Source organism: Onychomys torridus, chromosome 14 (assembly GCF_903995425.1).
Source record: "Onychomys torridus chromosome 14, mOncTor1.1, whole genome shotgun sequence".
Taxonomy (NCBI): domain Eukaryota; kingdom Metazoa; phylum Chordata; class Mammalia; order Rodentia; family Cricetidae; genus Onychomys; species Onychomys torridus.
Genome location: NC_050456.1, coordinates 49,447,248 through 49,473,536, shown reverse-complemented (window position 1 = coordinate 49,473,536; position 26,289 = coordinate 49,447,248). Strand labels below are relative to the sequence as shown.

The window sequence follows — 26,289 nt, the reverse complement described above, 5'->3', positions numbered from 1 at the left end:
AAGAAAGCACATCCCACAGAGAAAAACATACTACTAAAAGTAACAGTTAACACAGTGCTAGTTCTCAAATTCTTTATTCTCAGGTCCCTTTTCCATTATTAAAGGTATTAGCAGTAGGGGGGAAAGTACTATGCATGCATATGGGGCCAAACAGTCTGAGTAACACAGTGAAGGAATACCTCTTACAGGGAAAAGAAAAAAAATCAAAATCATTAAGGACCCTGAGCCACTAAAGCAGAAACTGTTTCCATGTAATCACATTGAGAAGTTAATTTATTTATAAATTCTTAAAAAAAACCCACAAAAAATGGACAGTAACACTGTCAATGATATCATGATAGCACATAGCCTCTGTAATATAAGCTTCATACATAATGAGTGCAAAAATGGGCAAATAACAACTCAGTGGTAATAAGAAAATGGTTTCAACCCTGTCGAGGTTCAAAGTCCCCTCTAGAAAAAGTTAAAATAACTTATAAACTAGGAAATGATAAAGGGAATAAACTAAAGTCTCACAAAGCTTTCATTTCTTATTCATTAGATGGGCAAACACAATATAAACTGTAACAAGTATGTTGAGAAATTGAGAAAAATAATTTTCTTATAGTTCAGTAGAATCTTAAATTGGCACAACTATTTTGGAGAGCTAACTGACAAGATTTCCCACAATCCAACAGTCCTGCTGCTAGGGGTGTATACACAGCTTTTTTGTTTTGGTTTGTTTGTTTATGCCCTGTATACATAGCTTTTTTGTTTGTTTGTTTGTTTGGAGACAGGATCTCACTGTGTAGTTCTGGTTGGCCTAGATTTTGTTATGTAGATCAGGCTGGCCTCAAACACAAATCCACCTGCTTCTGCCTCCCTAGTGCTCAGATTAAAGGTGTTCACTACCATGCCAAGCCCTGTCTACACATACATACATATTTTTTTTTTTTTAAACCGGAGCTGAGGACCGAACCCAGGGCCTTGCACTTGCTAGGCAATCCCTCTACCACTGAGCTAAACCCCCAACCCCATACATACATCTTATGACACATGCACAACTATGTTCTTTGCAGCATTGTTTAAAGAGTGGAAAACAAAATACTTAAGATAAATCAATGACAATTTTATTTTTATTAACACAATTATGTATTACAACTATAATTTAGCTGTTAATGATAATTACAAATAAGTACAATGTTACAACTCTTAAAGTGTGAAAAGTTATAAAAGCTTACTACACTTTAAAACACATATAGGGAGCTGGGCGCATGTGGTGGTGCATGTCTTTAATCCAGCACTCAGAAGGCAGAGGTAGGTGGATCTCTTGACTTCAAAGCCAGCTGGTCTACTCAGAGAAACCCTGTCTCCACTCCCCCAGCCCCACAAAAAACACATAGAGGGGGCTAGAAAGATGACTCAGCAATTCAGAGCACTTGTTGGTCTTCAGTGGGCCCAGGTTCAGTTCAATTTCCAGCACCCATATGGCGGTTCACATACCTCCAGTTCCAGGGGATCTGACACACTTCTGGTCTCTCCAGGCACCAAGCAAGCATGTGGTGCACATATACACACAGGCAAAACACTCACACATTAAAATAAAATGAACAAATCTAAAAAAATTTAAACACACATAAAAACACTCTACATTACTGAAGAATATATGTTTAAGTGCACAAAAGTCTAGACCCCAGGTGTGACCACACTGGTTTGTTGTTTTATTTCTGAGATTGTGTCTCACTTTTGGGCTTAAGCAATTCTCTCAGCTCATTTTTCCAAGTGTAGGGACTCCAAGCACATATACTATCTTGTTTTATTTTTAGTGTTTACAAATTTTTGGAGAAATGAAAACAGATTTAAAAGTAGCTAATATCTCAAAGATTATATATATATATATATATTCTTTTTCATCTACAATATTTTTAACCAACAATTTTTTATATTTTCAAGCAATGTTACCACAACCACAACTTTGTGCAGTTCTTCGAGAACCAGGTCGGGGTGAGCTGAGACCAGGGCTCGGCCCATCTAAGGGGCCAACCCTTCTTCAGCTATTGCCTCAGGTTACCAAAGGTGACCTGAACATTCTTTATACATGGTATTTTGCAATGCCCCAAGCTAAGACATATCATTTCTCACCACGGCATCTGGGAAGCTGAAAACTGGTTTCTAATCTTCAGTACCCCAGGTCCCATTTGGTCTCTCCAAGTACAGACAGAAATCCTAAGAACTCACTGAGACTGCAAGTCCTATGGTAGACCTATTTCTACCAATGACTGACCTCACCCCTCTCCAAAACACTCTCATCTGAAAGCTAAGACCTCCGATAGGGCTCCATCAGAGTAACACAAGTAACTATGGGCAGGCTAGAGCTTTGCTGAAAGTGAAGAGAACTGAGGCTCTGAGAATGTTTCACATTTTTGTTTTCTTAAAAAAAGAATGTGAGTTGCTGCTGGTCTGCTCCTCAGGTCTATATAGGGGTAAGAAGAATCTGATTTTAAAAGCACAGCAAGGGTAGAGAGGTACTGGGGCAGATGGAAAAGATCCACCACTCCCTGGGGTACTGGGCAGGTGTTAAGCACTGTTAAAGTCCCTGTTAGAACTAATGAGTTCTTATTATAAGCATTCCTGTAAATAAGCAAAGATGGTAGGGAAATGAAGCAATGTGACAATTTAATTGGCAGCTGTTAAACTTTCTTTCTGCCTTGTCTACCTTAAAAGAACTGTCAGTCAAATAGCTAGCCCAACTATCTTATACCAACTCTAGCCATCTACAATGTTCCAGCCTTGAGAAAATGGCAGCTAATGACCTGGGACCCTAAAGGCTGAGCAAGGGCTGTTTCAAGCAGTTTTCACTAGAACTTTTGCTATCACAGCCTAGTGAACTCTAGATGACCTTGCAACCTTAGGCCAGAAAGGAAGTATTGCTAGTGGCCTAGCAGAGAAGCTGATGACTGGTGTTAAGGAGCAAGGTTGATTAGTTCAACAGACAAGCCTCAATGTCTGTGATTAGTCCAAGCACCTCTTCCTGGGCTATAGAAGCAGGCTGCTCAGGCTCACTTGGTGAGCCAGCTGGAATACCTCTCCTATGCTGCCTCCTATTAATCTTGCAGCACAGGGCTAAGTTTCTCTCAAGAGGTCTTCTCTTGCCCACTTTTAGTAGTGCAGGCTGAGAACAGTTGTATGGAGAGCCAGCCAAACAGTTGGCGGGACTAGCTGTGAAAACAGCTAGGTGGCCGGCGACTTGACAGCTGAACAGTTTAAGAGAAGCCAGGGCAGGAAGAAGGGACACAGAAGGAGATGACAAGTGAGGGCAGACAGAGGAAACTGAAGGATAAAAGCAGTGAAGGAGCCAAAGAGGAGAGAATGCAGGCTCTAGTTGCCAGAGGGGATCAGAGAGCTGTCGAAGGGCTAAAGGTCTTGACCTTGGAACAAGAACAGAAACACAGGCCAGTGTTAAGGGCTAAGGAATCCTGATACCACAGCCTTCCTAGAAGCTGCAATGCCAGCCACAGCCAAGAACTGTGTGAGCATACTGTATGTACATCCACATGGTGAACACATATACATGCAGACTCAACACTAGTACAGATGAGAGAATCTGGATTCAAATCCGTTTTCCAGCTTCCTGGGACCACACAAGATACCACTTGTAGGACTGAGTCTAACACCAGAGGCCTACAGGAGGACTGCAACAATGCAAAGTGCCACTTTCTCCTGCCTGGCCACCCACAATTTCTATACAGGTCGAGCCTTTAGACCCCTACCATCACTACAGCCCAGCAGACTGGTAAAAGCATCACCTCAAATGACATTGTTTTTATAAGTCTAATGGAAGATGCAAACAAACCTCAGCATCTTTCCTACACCCCAGAGTGCCAAGCAGTGAACTAATAACGCAAACTCCCCTTCTCTGAAACCTTCTGATTTGGGTCTGCCTTTCTACCAGCCCCAGTTAAGTTTCGGCTGTTCTCAAAGCTTTGCTAAATAGAAGCCATTCAGTGCGTGAACTACTCAAGAGAAACTAAGATTTTCTCTATCTTATCCCACCCCCTTATACTGTAGGACCCTCCTTCCTGTGAGAGAACCCAGTACATCAACACAAATGATCCATGATACCCCAGTAGCTGGGGTAGGGAACATGCCTTCAATCCCAGCACTTAGGAGGCTGAAACAAATTTGGAAACATCCCGGGTCTCAAAATAGCAAAACATTTTAAGTTATTAAAACAATACTAGACAATGGCATGAGAGGTCAGTGTTAAAAACAAAACAAGCAAAATGATGTAGCACAAAAAATGTTTAGAGGCCTGGAGAAACGGCTTGCTGACTGCAAGCACTTACCGCTCTTGCAGAGGACTGGGGCTGGGTCCCCAGCACTCACATGTCAGCTCACAACCACCTGCAATTCCAGTTCTAGGGATCCAACCTCCTTTTGTGGCCTCCACAGGCATCAGGAATGCACATGGGTACATCAATCGTGCAAGCAAAACACTCACACAAATAAAATAAAAATAAAAATAATCTTTTTTTTTAAAGTATTTGATTTACAATGAGAGGATCTGAGTTCAAATCCCAGCTTCATCCTTTATAAACTGTGTCATACTTATTACAAAGATAACAATATAATAAAATATGCATAAATCTGCTCTACATTATAGCTGTGACAGACAGCTATCACTTTCTGTTATGTCTCTGGCCTCTGAGGTGGTTTGTATTTTTTTTTTCTTTAGAGTCAAGAATGGAAGAGCACAGGAGCTAGAATTACAACTGTGCAAATGTTTACAGATGTTACTGCAGGCCCAGTGAGCCCTGTGTAGCCAGTACCCTGCTGGAATCTGAATTCCTGAAGCTCCTGCCTTCCCTCACGGGCTGAAGAGAGGTACTGGGCACATTCCAGGAGGTCTACAGATGTTGAGTGCTAAAAACGAGCGAGCGATGAAAAACTTGCAGATGTACTTCCTGGGACGAGAAAGCACTCTGTGAGAGGGCCCTTCTCCACCTGTCCCACCTAGGCTCCAGGTGAGTGTGAACTTAATCACAGCAACAGCCTCAGCTTTTGGAAATCCAGCCAAAGCCAGTCATTAAAATCACCTTCAAACCACACTTGCAGCAGATGAACAAGCAGAATGAGGTACCAAGCTGCCTAGATTAAAGCAGTGTGGTAAGGGAAATGAGAAACAGCCAGGATTTCCAATTACTGCTAACAAGAGGGCGTTCCGAAGCGAGGAAATTAATGAAATCATCAAAAGACTGGTGATTTTACTTAAGATGAATAAAGTCAACCTCAGTCTTTCCCTGTTTCAAGAGAGATCTTGGGCTAGTCAGTGCTTGAGTTCCCTGAAAGCTGCCCCAGCTGGGTCAGAGGCTAGCAACAATGAACAAGGGCTGGGAAATCTTTAGCTCCCTTGTCACAGGGTAGGAAGACAGGGCCAGACAATGGTTCCGAGGCAGTATGTTAATTCCTTTCAAGTCAGAAGTCCTTTAGCTTGCCAGTACAAACATCACTAGGCTCCAGCAGGAAATAAAGGCAGAAAACAGGGTCAACTCAACTTGCAGAAGAACAGCAGAGTCCTTTAGGACAAAACATTCTGTAAATCATAGCTACCCAGAAGACCATGGACAGAAAAGAGAAGGGGACTGAGAGCCCTGAAGAGACATGTCACAGGTATTCAGGGTCTCTGGTGATCAACTTGTGTATGCTTCTAAAACACTCACTACATAAGCAGCTCTAGCAGAATGGGAGGAATTACCGTGAGTCCAGGTGGGAAGGAGGGAAGGAGGGAAGGAGGGAAGTGAGCAGGCTAGAGGAAGACAACTGTATCCAGTCTTACTAAGGGAGAAACGAGAGGGAAAAAGGGACACAGATACAATTTCCTGTTGCCACAACCCATCACAACAGCCCACACTGTGCTAGACAGTGGAGGATGTGGGCTAACAATCCCATGTACCCTGGAAATAAGAACAGATCATCAGCCTGTGAAGCATTTAGTCATTCCTCTCTGGAAGCAGGTATTAGGAAAGCAACACACACACAACTTGTTTTCACTTATGGATACCATTCTGATTCAGTACTGCTTATCAACAGTCCTCACAGGAAAAACGCAAAGCAAGTAACAATTATCCTTAAGTTTCTGGTATAGGGAAAGGTCTGTCTTATCATCACAGGCCACCCGGAAATGGGACTGGGGGCAAGTACCCCAGGATCAGGTTCTTACTCCTTCATACCACGGAGCCCAAGCTGAGGAAAGGCTCCCTGTAATGCAATGCAGCCTTTTGGAGCTCAATCTGCCGAAAGGGTAGAAAAGCACTGGCAGGAAGTGGTCACGGTAGCCCAGGTCCAACTCCTTTCTGTTGGGTAGTTTGCAAGAGCCAGGACTATCTGGAGGAGGCGAGACAAAGGCCTGCAGACCCTCCCCTAATAGTTAGATTTTCCTAGTTTTAAAATTAAGTTGGTGAGTAGATTCAGGATCTTTATATCTTTCTTTCCCCACTTGACCAAAAATTGCTCTGAAAAGGGTAAGATAGGTCCATTCACCCCATGTGTAATTTGGTGGTTCTTACCATATGATTCTCAGACCAGCAGAACTCAGGAGAAATGTAAAAGTTTCAAACTTTATCCCAGATCTACCGAATGAGCTCTGTGCAAAACAATAATTTACATTTAATAAACCCTGCAGAGGATATGAACACTCAAATCTGAGAGTTACAGGTTATTTACTGGGATAGATAACCTGTAAGGTCAGCTCATCAGTGCCCTCACATGTAAGCCTCTTTACATGAGTGACATCTAGGATTTCTAGCCTGGAGCCCATATAACTGCCACTAAAGTTAGACTAGCCTCTCAATTCAGCATATTCTTGTGTTCTGTAGGTTCAAGACTTCACACAAAAGAGCTCACCATGGGTGGTGGTGGCGGCTGCTCACGCCTTTAATCCCAGCACTTTGGGAGGCAGAGCCAGGTGGATCTCTGTGAGTTCAGAGGCCAGCCTGGGCTACAGAGTAAGATCCAGGTGAGGCGCAAAGCTACACAGAGAAACCCTGTCTCGAAGGAAAAAAAAAAAGAGCTTGGTGTGGTGGTGCACACCTTTAATCTCAGCACTCAGGAGGCAGATCTCTTTGAGTTCGAGGCCAACTTGGCAGACATTCTGAGTTCCAGGCCATTGAGGGCTCAAAGCATGCAAGGTGATGATGGAGGGTAGAAGCATGCATGGACTTGGAAAGAAATCTGATGCCTGATCCCCAACCCCACTTGAAGGGCCTCACCTAGTTATTGATCAAGCAGGACTCTCCATACCAGCTTTTAGCTGGAGAGATCAGCTTCTAGGTGGGTAATAGGTGGGCCAATGGACCTAGGCTTCTCTATGACTAGAGATTTGACATGAAGCCATCCTGCCCAAATCCTATCCATGGCAGCTAAGTACTTGTTCTTCAGCAAGACTGACATAGACATTCACTAAGGAAGAATACTACTATCCAGAAGGGGTTTCAAGACGGAAAGTGTTATGGCCCTCTGATAACACCCTGGCACACACCAGAGGATTTCCATTAGTGTGTACCAGGAAGTCAGTATTGTAGTACACAATCCAAAATTCCAGATACTGTCAACCAGAGCCTAAGAGAATAGAGTTAAAAACTCTGCTGGCGGGGGGTGTGGGCGGGAGAGGGGAAGACAGGGGAACCCATGGCTGATATGTAAAATTAAATTAAATTATAAAAAAATGCATTAGTTGTAAAAAAAATAAAAATAAAAGCTTAAAATATATGTATATTATTAAACAAACAAACAAACAAAACAAAAACAAAACAAAACTCTGTTGGCACTTTGCTCCCTGTCCTTTCTTGGCCTCTTGTTTCTCCAGCTTACAACAGGACTCATTCCCAATAGGAAAATGGGTATCAGACTCAATGCCCTGACTACAATTCCCTCCCAAGGTCCACCTCAGGTAACATACTGAAATAGTGATGATATTTGGAACATTTAATCTTTGCCACCACCGTACCTGGTGTGTGCAGTACCATTTCAATATTACAGACTCAACCACTGAGAGCAGAGTTTGAGAATCTAGTTCAAAATTACAAGCCATGTTCATGGCTGAACTAGGATTTATACCAGCCACTCCGGCTGAAGAAGCAGCATTCTTAACCTTCCTGTGCCATCTTGCCTCTTTTGCCTTCAGGTCTCAGTAGAATTCTCTCCCCCAGGAAAGCCTCATAATGATCATCCCATCTTTGTTATGAGCCCCTTCTATGTGTATTCCAGTGCAGTGCTCAACCCCCTGACCAGACAGCTGTCACATGGAACTATCACAGTGCACAGTAGTGCCACATCCTAGCCAAGTACTCACCACATACTTGTAATCAGAGTGCCATATTACAGCTCTGCCTTCATCCCAGGGCAGGGTACTGCTCCTGGCTGCCACTGATAATCTCACAGGCTGACAAGTGACAGCTTCCATCACAAACCAGTTCAGTATCTGGCTTCCAGAAAGCCCTCCATTCCATTACACACCTCTTGCTGTGTCCCTCTCTGCCCACTTTCTGTCAACACACACTTGCTAAACAAAGGCCGCAATGCTGATTCTGAAAATACTAACCCCAACTGTTTCCACAGCAACTCTGGGTCTCTATTAGTTACTTGTCTTGTTGCTATGACAAAACACCCGACAAAGCAGCATAAAGGAGAAAGGATTTATTTTAACTCACAGGCTTGAGGGACTAGTCCATCGTGGCTTTTGGCAGGAATGTGATGTAGCTGTTTATAATGCAACCGGTCAGCTGCAGAAGCAGTCAGGTCAAGCAACCAGTCAGAGGCAGAGAGCCATGGGCACTGCTGCTCATTTCCCTTTCTCCTTTATTCAGTTTGGGAACTCTAGCCTACAGAACAGTGCCACTCACATCTAGGGTGTCTTCCCACCTCAACTAGAAATTGATGTAGAAAACCCCTAACAAACACGCCCAGACATTTTCATGGTGATTCTAAATCCCATCAAGTTGATAATCAAAATTAACGATCACTTGGTCATTAGAGTTTGGAGCAAGTTTCTAGGATTTTAATATAATGTATCATAATACATCTTCAAAACAGAGCGTTCAGATCTTCTAAGTTCAGTTTCCTAAGTCTTATCAACTGGCTGATCCTTTCAAATCAAAGACAGCCAAGCATTAGAATTCCATTCCTAAGAAAATTCTGGCATTCTCTGAAAAGAAAGGACGGGGACTAAAGGTCCTTGTTAATTCCACTTAAGCACAGATACATAGCACTGCCCATTTTTCTTCCTTAGATGCTATTAATTCTCTTTTCTGTTACTGTGATAAAATATCATGACGACAAACAACTTATGGAAGAAAGAGTTTACTTTGGCTTAAGGTTCCAGAGGGGTGAGTCCATCGTGGTGGACGGGCAACTGGAAGGCATGGCAGCAGGAGCAGGAAGCTCAGTGATCACACCCTTTACCTTAAGCACAAAGCAGAGAGAAGCTAACTGGAAGAGTGAGATGAACTCTCAATGCATGTCCCGCCCTAGTGATGCACGTCGGCCAGCAAGGCTGTACCACTTAAACCTCCCCCAACAGCACCACCAAGCAGGAACCAAGTGTTCAAATACCTGAGCATTTGGGGGGCATTTCTCATTCAAACTCCTAAGTGGTAAGGACAGGTGGTGTCCTACAAAAAAGGTGACTCTTGCAGGATAAAGAGAAGTGTGGGAAGGCAGGGGGGCAGGTGGGATTCTAGCCATGGGAAGAACAGGATGGGAATAGGCTTCAAGGTGCTAGTGTGCACGTAAAGAGGAATAAAGACGCTCCTTAGCATGACCTTTAGGGACAAAGGCTGTGTGGACAGAAGAAGAGGAAGCTATGGGTGAAGATGTAAAGCCAACCCCATTCAAAAGACACTACCCCACGCTCACTCTTCAGTGTGAGAAGTGTTCAGAGATGCCATGGTTTTCACTTACACTCTTCTACTGACCTCTCCCCCACCTCTGGGAACAATGAAGGTCTTCCTCTCCCTGTCCTCTTTCCTCTTTTCTCTTCTCTCCTCTCCCTTTTCTCTACTCCAGAACTAACAGGATCTACATTGGACTTTAAGATCCCTACCAGGCTGGAAATCAACCTATTCTACAATGGATTCTGGGATCTGACTATGTCCCTTCCCCTCCACCTGCATTCTTGAAGCCTGAAAATATCTTCATGTGCTTCTAACTTCCGTGTCAGAATGCTGGAGACAAAAGCCTCAACCAGGAACCATAAACCAACAGGGAGGTCCCCGTGCTGCTACTTCTCATGAGGCCTTAGACTTTCAGCTTGTCCTCTCTATGAGGACAGTGAAGTAATTCCATCCAAGGTGGACTTTTCCCCAGGACACACTTACGATTATTATTAGTTTAGGTATAGCAAAGGAACAACGTATAACTTTGCCCCTGCTTTCAATAAGCTTAAGGGCAAATACATATAAAACCAAAAGAAAAAACAGTAACTGAAGATAGACTTAAGTATAAATGATCTCAAAAAACAAAAAGCTCAGATAAAAGCTAAGAAAACAAAAGCGTATAAAGCAGAGAGCTAAACAACCTAAGAAATCTCTAGGTAACTTCACAGTGCAGGAATTGGCAAGGATGAGTGACTGTACATAGCTATCAAGGAGCCTAAGTGAGCTACAGCGGCTCAAAACATCACTGGGTCCTTTGCAACCAGCCTCCACAAGTAGTGAGCAGCTCGAAAGAAAGAGGCTCTTCTCCCACTTGACCCTAAACCTCTCTGAACTTAGGCCCCACACTTAGGAAACACTGACAGACTGCCATAATGACCACTCAGTCCTTCTCTGTAGGCAATAATCTCAGCTACACTTTTGTGCTCCAAGCCATTCCTAAGTCAACAAGGCTAAACTGTCAGAATTCAAGCCAGTGACAACACATGTCCCAAGCCCTCTGGAGGAGACATGTGTCCACGACACATGTGGAGCTGACCTCACCCTCTACATTCCATAAAGTGTTCCTTGTTACTCAGAATAATAAAAGCTAGAGCAGATTTTGTAACCCTGCTATACTCAGACCTAACTTCCTGAAACCCATTTGTGCCCCACCCCCGAATAGTTGAAATGTCAAAAATACTTTCTACATTCAAAAAAGCTCTGTGAAAAAGAAAAACTGAAGAAAATGTATTTATCTTCTTTGTATTGCTGCCCGGAATTTTGAATGCTTAAACACTTGTACCTTATTATGTGGCTACTGGCAAAGCTAACAAGGCAAGTCCAACAAAGGGAAATCTCCATGTAGTAGGAATCTTAAAAGTTCTTATTAATAAAACTCAAACCCGAGGCCAGTTATTGGGGTGATTGCTGGAAGATCAGAGACACAGAACAAGCCACAGTTTCTTCACCTCGCCAGTTCCTCAGCTGGTCTTGTTTCCTCAGACTGGAAGCTTCTGTGTCCTCATCCCAAAGGCTCTCAGCTGAACTGTGCTGCTCCAAAGCCTGAATACTTCTCCAGTTATGCTTAACTACATGCTTTTTTCTTTAGTTCCTGGTCCTCATGCCTTATATACTTTTCTCTTTCTGCCCCTACTCCCTAGGATTAAAAGCGTGGGTCACTATGCTTAGCTGTTTCTAAAGTGGCCTTGAACTCAGAGATCCAGCTAGCTCTATCTCCCAAGTGCTGGGATTAAAGGTGTGTACCACCACCGCCCAACTTCTGCTATAGCTTACTCTTCCCATTTTCTAGCCACCATTTTTGGCTTTGTTCTAGTGGCTGTCTGTTCTCTGACCCCAGATATGTTTATTTCAGGGAACACACAATATTTTGGGGAACACAATACCCACCACATCTCCATCCCTAGAATGTCGAAGAATCTAGGTAGGAAAGGAAAAGTTCTTACGACTAGAAATGCTGTGTTGGAAAGATGGCCCAGTTGTTAAAGTGCTTGCTGTCTATATGTGAAGACTGGAATTTGGATGTCTAGAACCCTTGTTAATGCTGGGTGGGCATGAAGGCCCACCTATTAACTCCAAAGTTGGAAAGGTTGAGATGGAGCTTCCCCAGAACAAACTGGCTAGCTAGACTAGCCATCAGATTGGGACGCTATTGTTAAGTGAGAAGAGACCCTGGCCCAGTGAATAAAGCAGACAGTAATCAAGGAAGATGGCGAACAACAACTCCAAACCTCCATGTGCATGTGCACCCACATACATATATGTGCACACTACACACACACACACACACACACACACACACACACACGAGAGAAAATTTAAAAAGGAACACCAACAAACACAGGCTATAAGGTAGAAGCTGGGTATTACAGGTCTACTTCTGTGATCGCAGCTTTCAAGCTGTACAGCAGGAAGACATGGGGATTGAGGCCAGCCAACAAAGACCCTGTATCAAAAAAGGAAGACAAAGAGAAACAACCAAACAGAGAATATAGAGATTATTTCTTTTAATTCCAATTCTTCCAAGTATGTGTTGGGTTCTTTCAAAATGTAATCCTTTAATTGTATCACTATGCTTAGTGAAATAAACTGTCTTTAAATAAAAATATCCTTGGCATTTTGAAACTTAACATATAAGGTTTCAAATATGACTCCCAAGCTCCTAACAAGCCACAGCTCTAAAATGCCAAAAAAATACAATCTCATTGAAGGAAAGGCTTACTGCTCATGAAATGACACTAACAGCTCAAAGAGGCATCACCTGCTATTTCATAGCTATGTTAATCTTACACAAGATGCCAGCCAACATGCAGCATCTGATAATTTAGACAGTTAAGGAAACTATAAGGGGTATAACTCTACTCACAACTGTACTTAATGGATTCAAATAGAATGTTAAGAGACACAGAAGGAACAAGAAACATCTTACCTCATATATGATTGGTCTGAACTAATCAGCTGATCCATCATAAAAGCTAAAATGTACAATGGCATCAACTGGTGCAGGAATCAGAATTCCCAATAAGGAATTGCTTCTTTGTGTGCCAGGCAATACTCCACGGGCGCTATACATGCCATTGTATTTAATCTCTACGACGAATGTGTGAAGTTTGGTACTATCATACACCATTCTGGGGGAATACAGAGTAGGGTCAGGAAAACTACTCCAAGGAACATGGATAGGAAGGAACAGAGGAAATACAAGCACAGATAACCTGGCTCTGGGGTTCATACTTTTAATGACTACAGTGCTTCTCTAAAACAGAAGGTGGGAGGCAACGCCAAATGGTAGCTACATATAATAAATACAAAGCTATACTACTAGCCTCGGCAGCTCTATGAGAGCTGCTACTGAAGGTATACACAGATTGAATCCATCCCACTAGTTCACACTTCTAAGAAATTGTTGAAACAATCCTCTTTAAATTAAAAAAAAAAAAGTTTTAATCTTAACCTTATCTTCTTGTGAATTCGGATCTCCTTGTGTGTAATTTGCTCAAGTGAGCTGAATGAACAAGAGCTGAGGAAAGCTACAATGAAGCTCTCATTCACAGGATACCATGGAAAGCCTGTCTTCTGAGCACTGCTGTCCCTCTGAGCCCCAAAGGTAAACAACAGGCAGGCCAAAGTCATGCCTATCTGACCATAGTCCTGGCACCCAGCCACAGCAACATAAGCCACCTGGAGTGGGAAGCTGCTGCTCACACCCTCTGGAGGCTTATACTCCTGAGTGACAAAGAAGAATGGAATCTTCCAGTAGGTAGGAAGTAACACAAAAAGTTAATTTAGAAACCAACTCACAATCATTAGACTCTGATTACCAACTCTATTTTTCTCCTTTAGCACCCTGTAATCTCCTTTTGATGAAAAAGATGGACAGGTAAGCAAAAATAACCTCCAAGTTAACAAGTTAGACCAGAGTAAAAGGATACCATTGCTGAACAGATGAAGTTTGTGTTTAATGAGGATTTTAAACTAAATGAGATTCAGCCAGGTATTCAGTTTGGTGGGCTCAGGTATCATTTGTTAGAAAGACAGTACAAAGGTAGTAGCATGTACCTGAATGTTCTAAACATGACACAATTAGTCTGTGGAGAGTAATTTTTCAATGTCTTTTCATGACACAGGGTTCAACAAATCCAGTAATGACCTATCCAGTCTCCTACCACAATCCCCAAGTCTTTTTATAGTCACAGGTAATTACTCCATGGAGAGATTACATCACTTTTGTCAGTAGGATTTGCAGCTGACAGGAAGATGCTTTGAGGATGTTTTGGGAACTACATGCTCATTTAGAAACACTTTGCTATGGCTCCCATTGTTCCTTTCCAAGAATAGAACTGCCTTGGCAAACCCTGTTTTAAACTCGAACCAAACAACCAAAAGCCATTGTGGATAAGAACACAGCCTCAGAGGGAAACATGGTAACCCAGGGTGACTCCTGTATCATTTTTATCCACAAGGAAAGAACACAGGTAGGGTCTTCATCCTATTATCAGAACAAGTCTCTGAAGGCTGGTCTGAGTCTTTTAATCAGGAAACCGAGAAATGGGTCCAATGACACCCTACCACTCAGTACAGGTAGGCCGATGCTAGCAAAGTCAGACTTAACACAAATCCCAGCCAGTTCCACCACCTGCAGTTATATGTCCAAGCAAGCTACCCAGCTCCCCACTCAGTTCATCGCTCACTCAATGTGGCACAGAAATGGTGTTCCTTATGTACATCTCCTCTCTGCTGCCCTGCCGTCCCAAATCAGTGTACATTATCTACCTCCAGGTCCTTTTGAGACTGCGAGGTAAGCCAAGGCGGCCTGCCAACACCCCTCTGGTACAGTAGTGCTTAGGGCCAAAGCCACATCTTATCACAGAGAACCTGGTTCTTAACAATTTCCATCTTCAACAAAAAACTTTGTTACTCTGCTATGTAGACATGCATATGGCTGCTTTCCTCACTATCTTAAAACTGCATTTTGTGTGAACTGTGATACTTAACATGGTCTTAGGCGTCATGGCAACAGGGGGAGTAGGTGATCAGAAACAAAGATAATACTGGGTTTTTCAGTAAGTACTGTCAGGACAGGGAATGCAAAGCAAAACTTTTGATCTGTGCCAGCAGGCCAGCTCAACTGAGACCATCAAACTGTGCAAACATGAGCTTTTGGGAAGACAAAAGAGATTCCTCAAGTAATCAACCCTTCCTGGCTGGTCAATTTAACACCTGCTCCCAAATCACTTAATCAGGACAAACACTGACTCTGCACGTTCAGTTCCGTGTTTTCATGAGAGCAAAGGTGTTGTCTTCACAAAGTCTCCTGTGCAGTGACTCAATGGTAGGTCACTTAACAACTCTGTTGTTGTTTAGAAGTTACATCATGTTTTATATGTCATGTGCCCTCCAATCATTTTCATTAGTCTATACGACACACCAACCTGACATTTGTTTCTCTTTAGTAGCAGCATGGGGAGGTCAAGTGATTTGCTTAAGGTCATACTTCAAATTTCTTCAGATTAAGCAGGGAGAGCTGGGAGAGACTGCCCCGCAGCTGGGCCCTAGTTCCTCTCTGGTCCAAGAAAGGAAGTTTGAGTAGCATATACACAATTTTGTTTGTTTGTTTTGTTTTTTGTTTTAAAGATTTATTTATTTATCATATACACAGTATTCTGTCTGCATGTATCACTGCAGGCCAGAAGATAGCACCAGATCTCATTACAGATGGTTGTGAGCCACCATGTGGTTGCTGGGAATTGAACTCAAGACTTCTGGAAGAGCAGCCAATGCTCTTAACCACTGAGTCATCTCTCCAGACCACAATTTTGTTTTTAATTCTGGTCTTCTTACAGCATGATGTGACTGCAGAACAAGAGATACTTCCTTTGCCATATTTGAAAAGGAGTCTTCAATAATCTTCTCTGCTTAAAGAAAAAAAAAAAAAAAAACAGGAAAATCTGGCCCTTGGTTAATGCTTCTCTAATACTTTTCCTAGTATAATTCCAAATCCTGAGCTATAGATAAGAGGCTGGGTATGGTAACACAAAGCTGTAATCCCAGCATTTGAGAAGCTGAAGATCACTAGTTCAAGGTCAGCCTGGCTACCCAGTTGAGACTGCTTCAAAAGACATGGAGAAGGAGGAAGGGAGAAAAGACAGAAGAAAGGGCAGGTAGGCAGAATGGCTATGGAACCCAAACCCCCAAAATAATGAAAATGTACCCTAGAATTCTCAAGTGCTTCTTTACACATGATTCTTTTCTGTTTAACCTGAGACTATAGCCAAGACTGCACAAGATGTTTATAATCAAGACTAGGCTTGCCATGACTTTGGGGAATTCTCATAGCCATGAATGTACGTGACATGTGAGCTTGTCTATTATCCACTAGGGTCTACTTGTAACAAGGCCATATATCTTACTAACATTCATTTTAAGATATCTCTGAGGGGTTGGGGATTTAGCTCAGTGGTAGAGTACTTGCCTAGCAAGTGCAAGGCCCTGGGTTAGGTCCCCAGCTCTGGGGGGGGGGGTGGGGGATGGGGGATAAATATCTCTGAAATGGGTATTCAGGAGCAGCTACAAAAACAAACAAACAAACAAAAACAGGTAAGAAACCAAGAAGGTGGAGGTCTGGAGGAGATGGCTTAGTAAGTTAGGGTCACTTGCTATACAAGCTTAAGGACTGATGACCTGAGCTAGAATCCCTAGCATTCACATAGAAAAAGCCTATAAAGTGTGTGTCTATATTGTGGAGTGGAGACAAGGGGATCCCAAGAGCTCACTGGCTGGCCAGCTAGCCAAACAGAGCTCCTAGTTCAGTGAGAGGTCGTCTCAAGTCAGTTAGGAGGAGGATGAAGGAGGAAGACACCAGATAACTTCTGGCCTCCACATGCATGTTTGGGTACAAGAACTTACAAATTCACATGCATGTAACCACCCTCTGTCCCCCCCCCACACACACACACAAAGCACACATGAAGAAAGGAACTGCCTTTCTTTAACTTCACTGTATCTGAGAATTTTGGTTTTCTGGTGAGTATACTTGGCACACTGATCATGGCAGTCCCAGCCATGCAGGTGTGCTCTGGGTTTTCAGGCAAAAAGGGTCAATCACCCTTCCCTAGAAGTCACTTCACAGAGGGAAACATTGGCAGCAACTTGGCACACTGAATCTTAGTAATGGTGAAGGCCCTTCTCCCTGTCTGCACTCAGCTCCCAGATAGGACACATTTTATGAGGAATAAAAATGACTCGAATGTTAGGGTTATAGGGGAGGAAGGAGTCTGTGCAAAGGGGAGGGGAAAAAACAGCTTCAACTTTTCTATTCTAGTCTGGGCCCACATTATACACAGATAGTTTCCCCACCCTGAAAAATAATAATCCCTCTATTTAGCCATTCTGAAACGTCGGGTGGAAAGTAGGGAAGGTGTTGAGTATGGGACGGGAAATGGAAGGAAGAAAGCATAGAGCCAATAAAAAGAACGGTGGAGTGGGTGAGATGACGGATGAAAGTAAAGGAGCTAAAGACTTCCCATACTCTGCTTCCCATACTGCTGCTTAACCTGCGAGGGCAGCTCCCAGGGGAGATCCTGGGAGAGGCAGCTTTCAGTGGTATCCCAGGCACTAGTCCAGATCCTATTCCTGGCCCTACCATTAGCTGTAAGACCTCAGGCAAATGTACCACCTCTGAAATCTGGCTGAGACTTTTAGCCTTCCTTCTAGCTCTGACAGTTGTTCCATTCAAGCACATACCTACTGAGCACCATTTGTTCTAAGCTAACTGTGGGGAGTGGGGCAGGGGGATACAAAACTTCAGATAAAGACCCAAATCTTTTGTTTGTCTAAATCTGATGCAGAGTCTCACCCTGCAGCCCAGGCTGGCCTTAAACTCATCGACTCTTGCCCCGGTCTCTTAAATGCTGGGATTATAGGCAAAGAACCAAACGATTCAGATTTGGTCTTTAATATATCTATTTAATTTTTATCATTACAGCATAAAAGTAGTCACAGAAAATATATTCAATAATGAACATACCATGTTCCACTCAAATCTTACTTATAAGCATTGAAATTTGATTTTCATATAATTTCTACATGTCACAAAATACTACTTTTCTGTTTCTTTTTCAACAAGTTAAAAATAGAGTTAGCACAGCAGGTAGCAAGCCAGGCACGGTGGACATACCTGTAATCACAGCACTAAGGAGTTAGAGGAAGAAGGACCTCAAGCTCAAGGCCAATCTGCATTACAGCATTATATCAAGTTTTTCAGACTAGCTCTGGCTAGATAGTTGGGGGGATTATCATGGGGGCCACAGTTTGCTCGCTTCTACTCTAGAGTTAAGAGCAGTAAGCAAGACAGCTGTTCCACTATATTTATGTACCTGTCACTTCTAGAGGACTGGTATAGTCAGGCCTTATTTTCCTTTTCATACAAGCATGATCCTATACTATGGAGTCCTGATCATCAATGGTACTGGGGCTCCTCATGGCTAGGAAGGAAAGGTATGACCATCCATGGGTGGGAGGAGGGAAACAGAAAAGGAAGTATGTGCATGATAGGGAAGGCTGTCATGGAACAACAGAATCAGTAACTCTTTCTTTCAACAACTCAGAAGAATGCTAAAAGTAGGTGAACTTGCTCCATTACCGGCACACACAGGTAAACGGGTAATAGGAATGGTAAGTAATGGAAGAGAAAGCACTGAGTTACAACAAGTCCACAGTCACAAAGAAGGTGCCTCATCTTTGATAAGGTCCTCTGTTGTGGGATATTTGTACACTGTGTGAAGCTCTATTGCTGTGATTGGTTTAAGAAAGAGCTGAAAGGCCAATAGCTAGGCAGGAGGAATAGGTGGGACTTCTGGGGACAGAGAGGACTCTGGGAGGAAGGTCACACATGCATGCCAGACTCAGAGGAAGCAATATGAGTAGTATGAAGAGATGAGGTGATCAGCTATGTGATAGAATGTAGATTAAAATAAATGGGTTAATTTAAGTTATAAGAGCTAGTGAGACAAGCTTAAGCTAAGGCCGAGCTTTCATAATTAATAATAAGTCTCTGTGACGTTATTGGCAGCTCAAAGGAAAATCAGACCATAGTCTCCTTCCAGATTAGCTCTGTGATCCCTCTCCAGGGAAAATGTCCAAGAAAACTGCCATCTAGGTCTTTCTTAAGAACTCTGGCAGAGATTCCATTACTGTTGAACATCAGTGTCCATGTCAGGACTCACAGATCCAGAGACAGTTCTGGCATATCATCCAATGGCCTGCTGAGTACACCCAAACACACGTTTTCGGGAAAGGATGCCAGGTCTGGATACCACACAAAGAGAAGTGATGGGGACTTTAGAGTACTGTCAAAGACAACAAGAACCAACAAATTCAAAATGGCTCACCCCTGAATTTTCAGTCTCTTTTAGGAACATTTCAGCTTATCATTCTTAATCAAAAAGCTCTTAGTCACGAAAGTACAAACTGAGGAGCTAGAAGTAACCTTCAAGGTTATAAGGTCAACTCCTTTGTTTAGCACATGAAGAAACTGAACTATGGGGCAGTTAAGTGGCTTTGTCCAAAATTCAATTTAGTGGTTGTTACCAGGCCCTATTTTCACAAAGATACAGGATCTCAACTATGTACCTGGTCTGAGAAAAGGCATAGAAAGACAAGAAAACTGGCTGCTCTTCCAGAGGTCCTGAGTTCAATTCCCAGCAACCACATGGTGGCCCACAACCATCTGTTATGAGATCTGGTGCCTCTTATGACATGCAGGCATACATGCAGACAGAACACTGTGTACATAATAAATAAGTCTTTAAAAAAAAAAAGAAAGAAAGAAAAACAAGAAAACAAAGAGTGAGCATTCTTAAGTGTTTTTTCTATGCAACACTAATACCTTTACAATCCTTAGTGAGGTAGGTACTGTTACTAACCCTCTCTGCAGTTGAGGAAGCTAGAAGTTCACAGTAACAGAGTGATTTACTCAGGATCATAGGTAGTAACAGGAGTGGGCTCTGAACACAGGCAATCTAATCCCAGTCTTTTCCCTTCCTATAGATCATATGCCCTGGATCCTATACCTCTCTCTTGCCTGAAGATGTCAAGAGCTGGAAGAAAGGGAGATAATGTAATCACCAGCAGGTTCCCCCACCTCTTTCTATTAGCTCATTAGGCTCCCTCCAGTAGCAGTCTAAAAAAGAAAAAAGTTCTTCCCAAACTGCCTGACAAAAGGCAAGGCCCTTCCCTCGAGCTCCAGAAGAAACACTGGTATACAGCCCCCCCCCCCAAGAAGGCAGGTCTGGACTTACCGGAGGTTAATCCATCTCCAAACAGAGCGCTAAGGATCACCAGCTGAAGGAACACTCCATGCCACACGGAGGTCACGACAAACACTGAGCTGCTCTTTGGTGCTATCCTGCCATGGCACATCTTTTATCCGTCCGATGTTTTTATTTATTTATTTATTTATTTAAAAAAAGAGAGGCTTTAAAATCCAGAAGTAAGAATCCCAAAGCCAGCCAGGAGCAGCTTCACCTGTAACAAACAAACAGACAAAAAGACTTAAGTAAAGTGAAAATTTCAGCCATAAGTTGGTTAGAAACAAGCACTCTGCAAGGAAGCCACAATCCCACACTAAGTTGGAAGGATTCTAGCAACTGAATCCTTACTGCCAAGAGAAGAGAGAAGCACAGAAGTGGGTTTTCAGCTCCTCCTGGAGAGCTGCCAAAGCTTGCTGCCAGCTGTTGTCAAAATCTGGTCCAGGAGCCAGACCCTTGCAAAAAGGATCGGGACTCACCTGGACGTCCCTTGCATGGCTAGCCAGGTCAGTGTTGCTTTCAGAGACTTCTTCCTGCTCTGCCAGGACCACTGACTTATGGGCTCCAGCAGAAAGCAGCTGTTGACACAGAGCTGCTACGCCTATGTCACTTGGCCTCAAAGCAACTTCAGCTAACCAAAAGGAAAAACAGAGTGAGCACATGTCTTAAAGGAATAACCGCACCGCCTAGAGAAGGAATGCAGCAGCAGGAGCCAAGGCCACAGAGGCCTAACCTGTCAGAGACTAAGGAGTCCTGAGGATCTGACTCGACAGCCATGAATCTCAAAACTATTCAAGGCTCAACCCATACACCTGTGACCAGACACCTGTGACCAGAGGGGTGACATTCTATTGACTATGCTTGACAATGGTGGGATGTGAAAGATAGGCTGTAGTTGCTAATTGACCCCACCACCCATTCTGGTTAAGGCTGGCTTCTGAATAGTGGAAAGTATTATTTAGAAAAAAAGAAAGAAAGGAAGGAAGGAAGGAGGGAGGGAAGGAAGGGAGAGAGGGAGGAAGGAGGGAGGAGGGAGGGGGAGGGAGGGAGGGAGGGAGAGAAGAGAAGAGAAGAGAAGAGAAGAGAAGAGAAGAGAAGAGAAGAGAAGAGAAGAGAAAAAAATAAAAGGAAAGGAAAGGAGGGAGGAGACATCTGAATAGCTTGAACTGTCTGGGAGGCATCCAGGCTGTGGGACCGGGACCTGTCCTTAGTGCATAGTCCTCAACTGTCACCACTGTTACAGTCACCAATAAGACCCGAGCAGGGATTTTTTTTTTCCGGAGACAGGGTTTCCCTGTGTAGCTTTGCGCCTTTCTTGGAACTCACTTGGTAGCCCAGGCTGGCCTCAAACTCAGAGATCCGCCTGCCTCGGCCTCCCTCCCAAGTGCTAGGATTAAGGGCATACGCCACCACTGCCTGGCTTGAGCAGGGATCTTTAAGCTGCTTTTCAAAAAAAAGGTGGGGGGATATTCAAAGTCAAAGATGTTAAAGGATATGCCCAGGGCCCTAACTGGCTAATGACAGATTAACAATGAACCTGTGGTGCATCCACACTAGATAACCCTATGAGGCATTCTTTAGTCATCTCTTCAAAGCAACAACTGGGAGCCATCAAGAATGCCAACTGCATGTGCCACACCATAGCACGTGCAGAGTACATATTTAAGTGGTGAGCAGAGATATATAAGGTAGTGCCTTAGGTGTTCTGCACATGAGTATCAGGAGTCAAACAACACTACCCAGAGGAGCTAATGCTCGGCTGAGTCCTAAATGATGTGTAAGATATTGGGGGGGGGGGGGGCAGAGTTACCATATACAGGTGATTCAGAATACTCCTGGTGGAGGTTCAGAGGAAAGTTAAGACAAGGAGTTGACAATCTATTCTGAAAAGCAGGAGGTCAGAAGATGGTGTTAAATCCTCTGGAATTGGAGTTACACACACTTGTAAGCTGCCTGATATGGCAGCTTCTGACCTCTGGAAGAAGTATCGGTAGTATGTGCAATCTTAACCCCTAAGCCATCTCTCTAGCCTCAGGAGATCAACTTTATTTTGGAAGAGATTTTAAAGAATTGGTGGAGACAGAATATATATATTTGTTTTTCCAAGACAGGGTTTCTGTGTAGCCTTGGCTGTCCTGGAACTCGGATTTGTAGACCAGGCTGTCCCTGAACTCACAGAGTTCTACCTGCTTCTGCCTCCCAAGTGCTGGGATTAGAGGTTTGCGCTGCCACCACCCAAATGACAGAAGATAGTCTTAACATTTTATATTTTATATATAATGCCTTTGGAAGGCAACTTAATGATGTAAGGTCCAAAACAGTATATATTCTCTGACCTTTTGACTCTAATTCTAGATCTGTCCTCAGAAATCACACGTGTGCAATAACATATACATGCGTAGGGTACGCAGAGCATTGTTTAGAAAGGGAAAAGACTGGAGCAACTGAAAGTTAAAAAGGAGATTGGTTAAATTAGAGTATACTCAATAATATTGTTCAGTTGCTTAAAAACAGCGCATTCCAATCTTTGTTAATATAAAAAGGTTTCTAAAATTAACATGAAAAAATTTGAATGCACATTTGTATTTTTTTAATGATCTAATTATTAATTTATTTAGGCTTTTTAAGATATAGTCTTTGGAGCTGGAGAGATGGCTCAGTGGTTAAGAGCACTCACTGGCTGCTCTTGCAAAGGTCCTGACTTCAATTCCAGGCACCCACATGGCTCACAACCATCTGTAATGAGATCTGGTGCCCTCTTCTGACCTGCAGGCATACATACAGGCAGAACACAGCATGCATAATAAATAAATAAATAAATAAATCTTTAAAAAAAAAGATATAGTCTTTGTAGCCCCGATTGAAGCTGACCTTGGTAGGTAGCCCAGGCTGGCTTCTAACTCTCTCTCCATCCTGCTGCCTTAGCCTCCCAAATGCTAGGATTGCACAGGTGTATGCTATCACACCCAGCCCATGCTTGGGTTTTTAAAGGGTATATATTATCCACTAAAAAACCCCTCAGGAATAATGTATAAGAAACACAGCCTTGCTGGGTGGTATACACCATTAATCTCAGCACTTAGGAGGCAGAGACAGGTGATCTCTGAGTTTGAGGCCAGCCTGGTTTACAGAGCAAGTTCCAGGATAGCAAGTGCTATGCAAAACAAAAACAAACAAACAAACAAACAAACAAACAAACGAAACACTGCTTTTAGGAAGGAGAACTGAGTGGTTAAAAATCAGGAAGCAAAAATTAAAATAAAAAATTCTTACTATATAGTTACTATATGTTTTCTCTCCATCTTAAGCCCTGTACTTTGTACCCATATTAATTGTTCAAAGAGATAAAATACAAATCAACTTACTATAGCAAGACTTTCCTGTCTAGGGGCATCTCTAGGAAGAGTCCTTTCCTGGCACTTCCTATCATGCCTATCCCCAGAACTAGCTCCTTGGAACCCTTTAGTACTTGAACAGGTAGTACAACTATCTGTTTATCTGCCTCACCTTGGTGAACTGAGAGTTCCTTGAAGGCAGAGACTGTAAATCACTTATTTAGGAATCTTTAAGAGCTAGCGAAAACCCCAGCACTTGACAGGAGACTGCAAATGTTTGCCAAACTCTTGAATACTGTGGGAAGAAACAGAGTGGGGAAGTCGAGATGCATGAGTGCCTGATTTGTTCTGTTTCACCGAGTGCTGGCTTCTCTCGTACTGCTGAGGCAGCTACCTGAACCAAGAACCCAATGAAACCAAATACCTGATCAACTCTACAGAATGCAGAGACTGGTGGAAGAGTGAATTTTACAAAAAAGTGTTATCAAGGGAGTATTTATTTAAAGGTTACTGCTTCAGAAGTAAACAGGCAAAGTCAACTTCCAAGACCCCAGAGTACCACCAGCTATAAAAACCCCAGCTACTGTGGAGAAGGGTCATATAGTAAATCAAATCTACATAAGGAATTATGTGCTTTAAACAGAAGTTTAAAAAGTCTTTAGTTGGCTATGGCTCTATGCACCTGTAATCTCAGAACTCAAGAGTCTGAGACAGAACTGCTGTAACCTGAAGGCCAGCCTGGGCTACTGTGTGAGACTGTTTCAAACATCACCAAACTGGGAGAGGAGGCATCACTTTCTTTAGTAGTGTAGCCACTAAAAAGTCATCCACACTCCTCTCAGGGGTATGCATGTACACACACACACACACACACACACACACACACACACACACACACACACGGGTACGGAGAAGAAGGAGACTATTTTAGCCCACAATTCCACAATTCCAGGTACAGTTATCACTAAGGGATGTCAAGCAGGGATTTACACAAGGAAGGAACATGGAGACTAGAGCAGATGCACAGGCCATGGAGGAATGCTGCTTATTGGTTTGCTTCTTGGCTTGCTCGGACTGTTTCTTATAGGGCCCAGGGGTGGCACCACCCAAGTGAGCTGGTCATCCACATCAATTATTATTTTTTTGAAGATTTATTTATTTATTATGTATACAGAAGAGGGCGCCAGATCTCATTATAGATGGTTATGAGCCATCATGTGGTTGCTGGGATTTGAACTCAGGACCTCTGGAAGAGCAGCCAGGGCTCTTAACCACTGAGGCATCTCTCCAGCCCCCACATCAATTATTAATCAAGAAAATGCACCACAGGTTTGCTCACAGACCAGTCTGGTAGGAGCATTTTCCTAAGGTTCCCTCTCCCCAAATGCCTCTATTTTGTGTCAGGTTGACATAAAACTAGCCAGCACAGTATCATTATGCCTAGAGAAATACTAGGACTTAAAAATGTTCAAAAAGGGGGGAAGATCCATTACACATCAGTATTCTTTTGGTAGGTTACTGACCATGTGATTAATTAATCTGTTTATTTTTGAGACAGGGCTTCCCTGTGCAGCTCACGATATCTTTTGAATTTACAGCCATCTTCCTGCCTTGGCCCCTGAGAACTAGAATTTGGAATTACACCGGCATGCACTATGGTACCACCTGTCCACCTCCTCTACTTTTTAAAAGATTTATTTTTATTATTTTTGATTATGTATACTTGTGTGTCTGTAGGAAGTATATGCAGGTGCATGCAGGTCCCACAGAGGCCAGAAGCTTCAGATCCCTTGTAGTTAAGAGTTTTAGATAGTTGTAAGCTACCTGGTGTGGATGCTAGGAATTGAACTGGTTCCCCTGGAAGACAGTATGGGCTCTTAACCACTGAGTCATCTCCAGCCTTCTATCCTCTATTTAAAAACCAAAACCAAAACATACAATATGACTGAAAAGAAATAACAAGAACAAGCTTCAGCTTTCAGAGCTGGCACTCGCCCCCCTCACAGGCACGCCGTAACTGAAGTTCTAGGTGGGCAGAAGTGAGGGACCTGAGCCTGCTTCTAAGTCTTACTCCTGCCCCAGGTGGCCGAGCTCTCTGGCTTCTATTTCCATATCTAGGAACGATTCTCAGGTCTCCTCTCAGCCACAGAACTCTTCCCTCTTGCTTCTACATTTCTCTTCATGTAATGCAGGTCTTCCTCAAGTAGTGCTGCCCTTTCAAAATACGGGGAAGGAGAAGACACGGAAAATCTGCAGTCGTTATTCGGTTTTCCTTTCTTGGGAACCCAGCTGCTGTCACCATAAGAAGCCCAATGAGCTATAGACGGTTAGCCCCTCAAGAACAAGGTGCTAACCCTTCACATCTGTGAACTAACAACAATAAAACCTGGGGGCTGCATCCTGCAGAATGTGTTGAGCACTCATTTCTGCCACTACGCTCCCACAGTGCCCCTAAGCTATGATTCTAACTTTGGGGGAGTCACTTATCTGTCTCTGCCTCTTTCCTCCTTTGTAAAGTGGGAGTGTTGTAAAGTGTTGTCTTTGACGACCTCACTAGGCTCTGATGAAGCTCAGCCAGTCCAAAAAAGAAAAATGAGGAAAAAAATCTGTAAACTAGACCTGGGGCTTCTGTGCAGTTTTAGCCAGAACCTGCAAACTGGAGCCCAAAGTTCCTATGGCTTACTTGCTTGTTGTTATCATAAATGTCTCCAGGTAAATGACACAGCCTGCTAAAAAGGT

At 43.2% G+C, this 26,289-nt stretch overlaps 1 protein-coding gene across 3 annotated transcripts in view; it reads right to left on the bottom strand.

The window, feature by feature from the left end:
* Nucleotides 1–26,289, bottom strand: part of Susd6 (sushi domain containing 6) — a 102,269-nt gene that overhangs the window by 34,261 nt on the left and 41,719 nt on the right. For 2 of the 3 annotated variants that reach the window (XM_036206063.1, XM_036206062.1), the window contains one exon: nt 20,207–20,432. In XM_036206063.1, coding sequence (XP_036061956.1) covers nt 20,207–20,327 — 121 coding nt within the window. In that variant the 5' untranslated portion in view covers nt 20,328–20,432. Of the gene's footprint in view, nt 1–20,206; nt 20,433–20,694; nt 20,714–26,289 lie in introns of those variants that run through there. The other variant, XM_036206064.1, reaches the window with a different exon arrangement.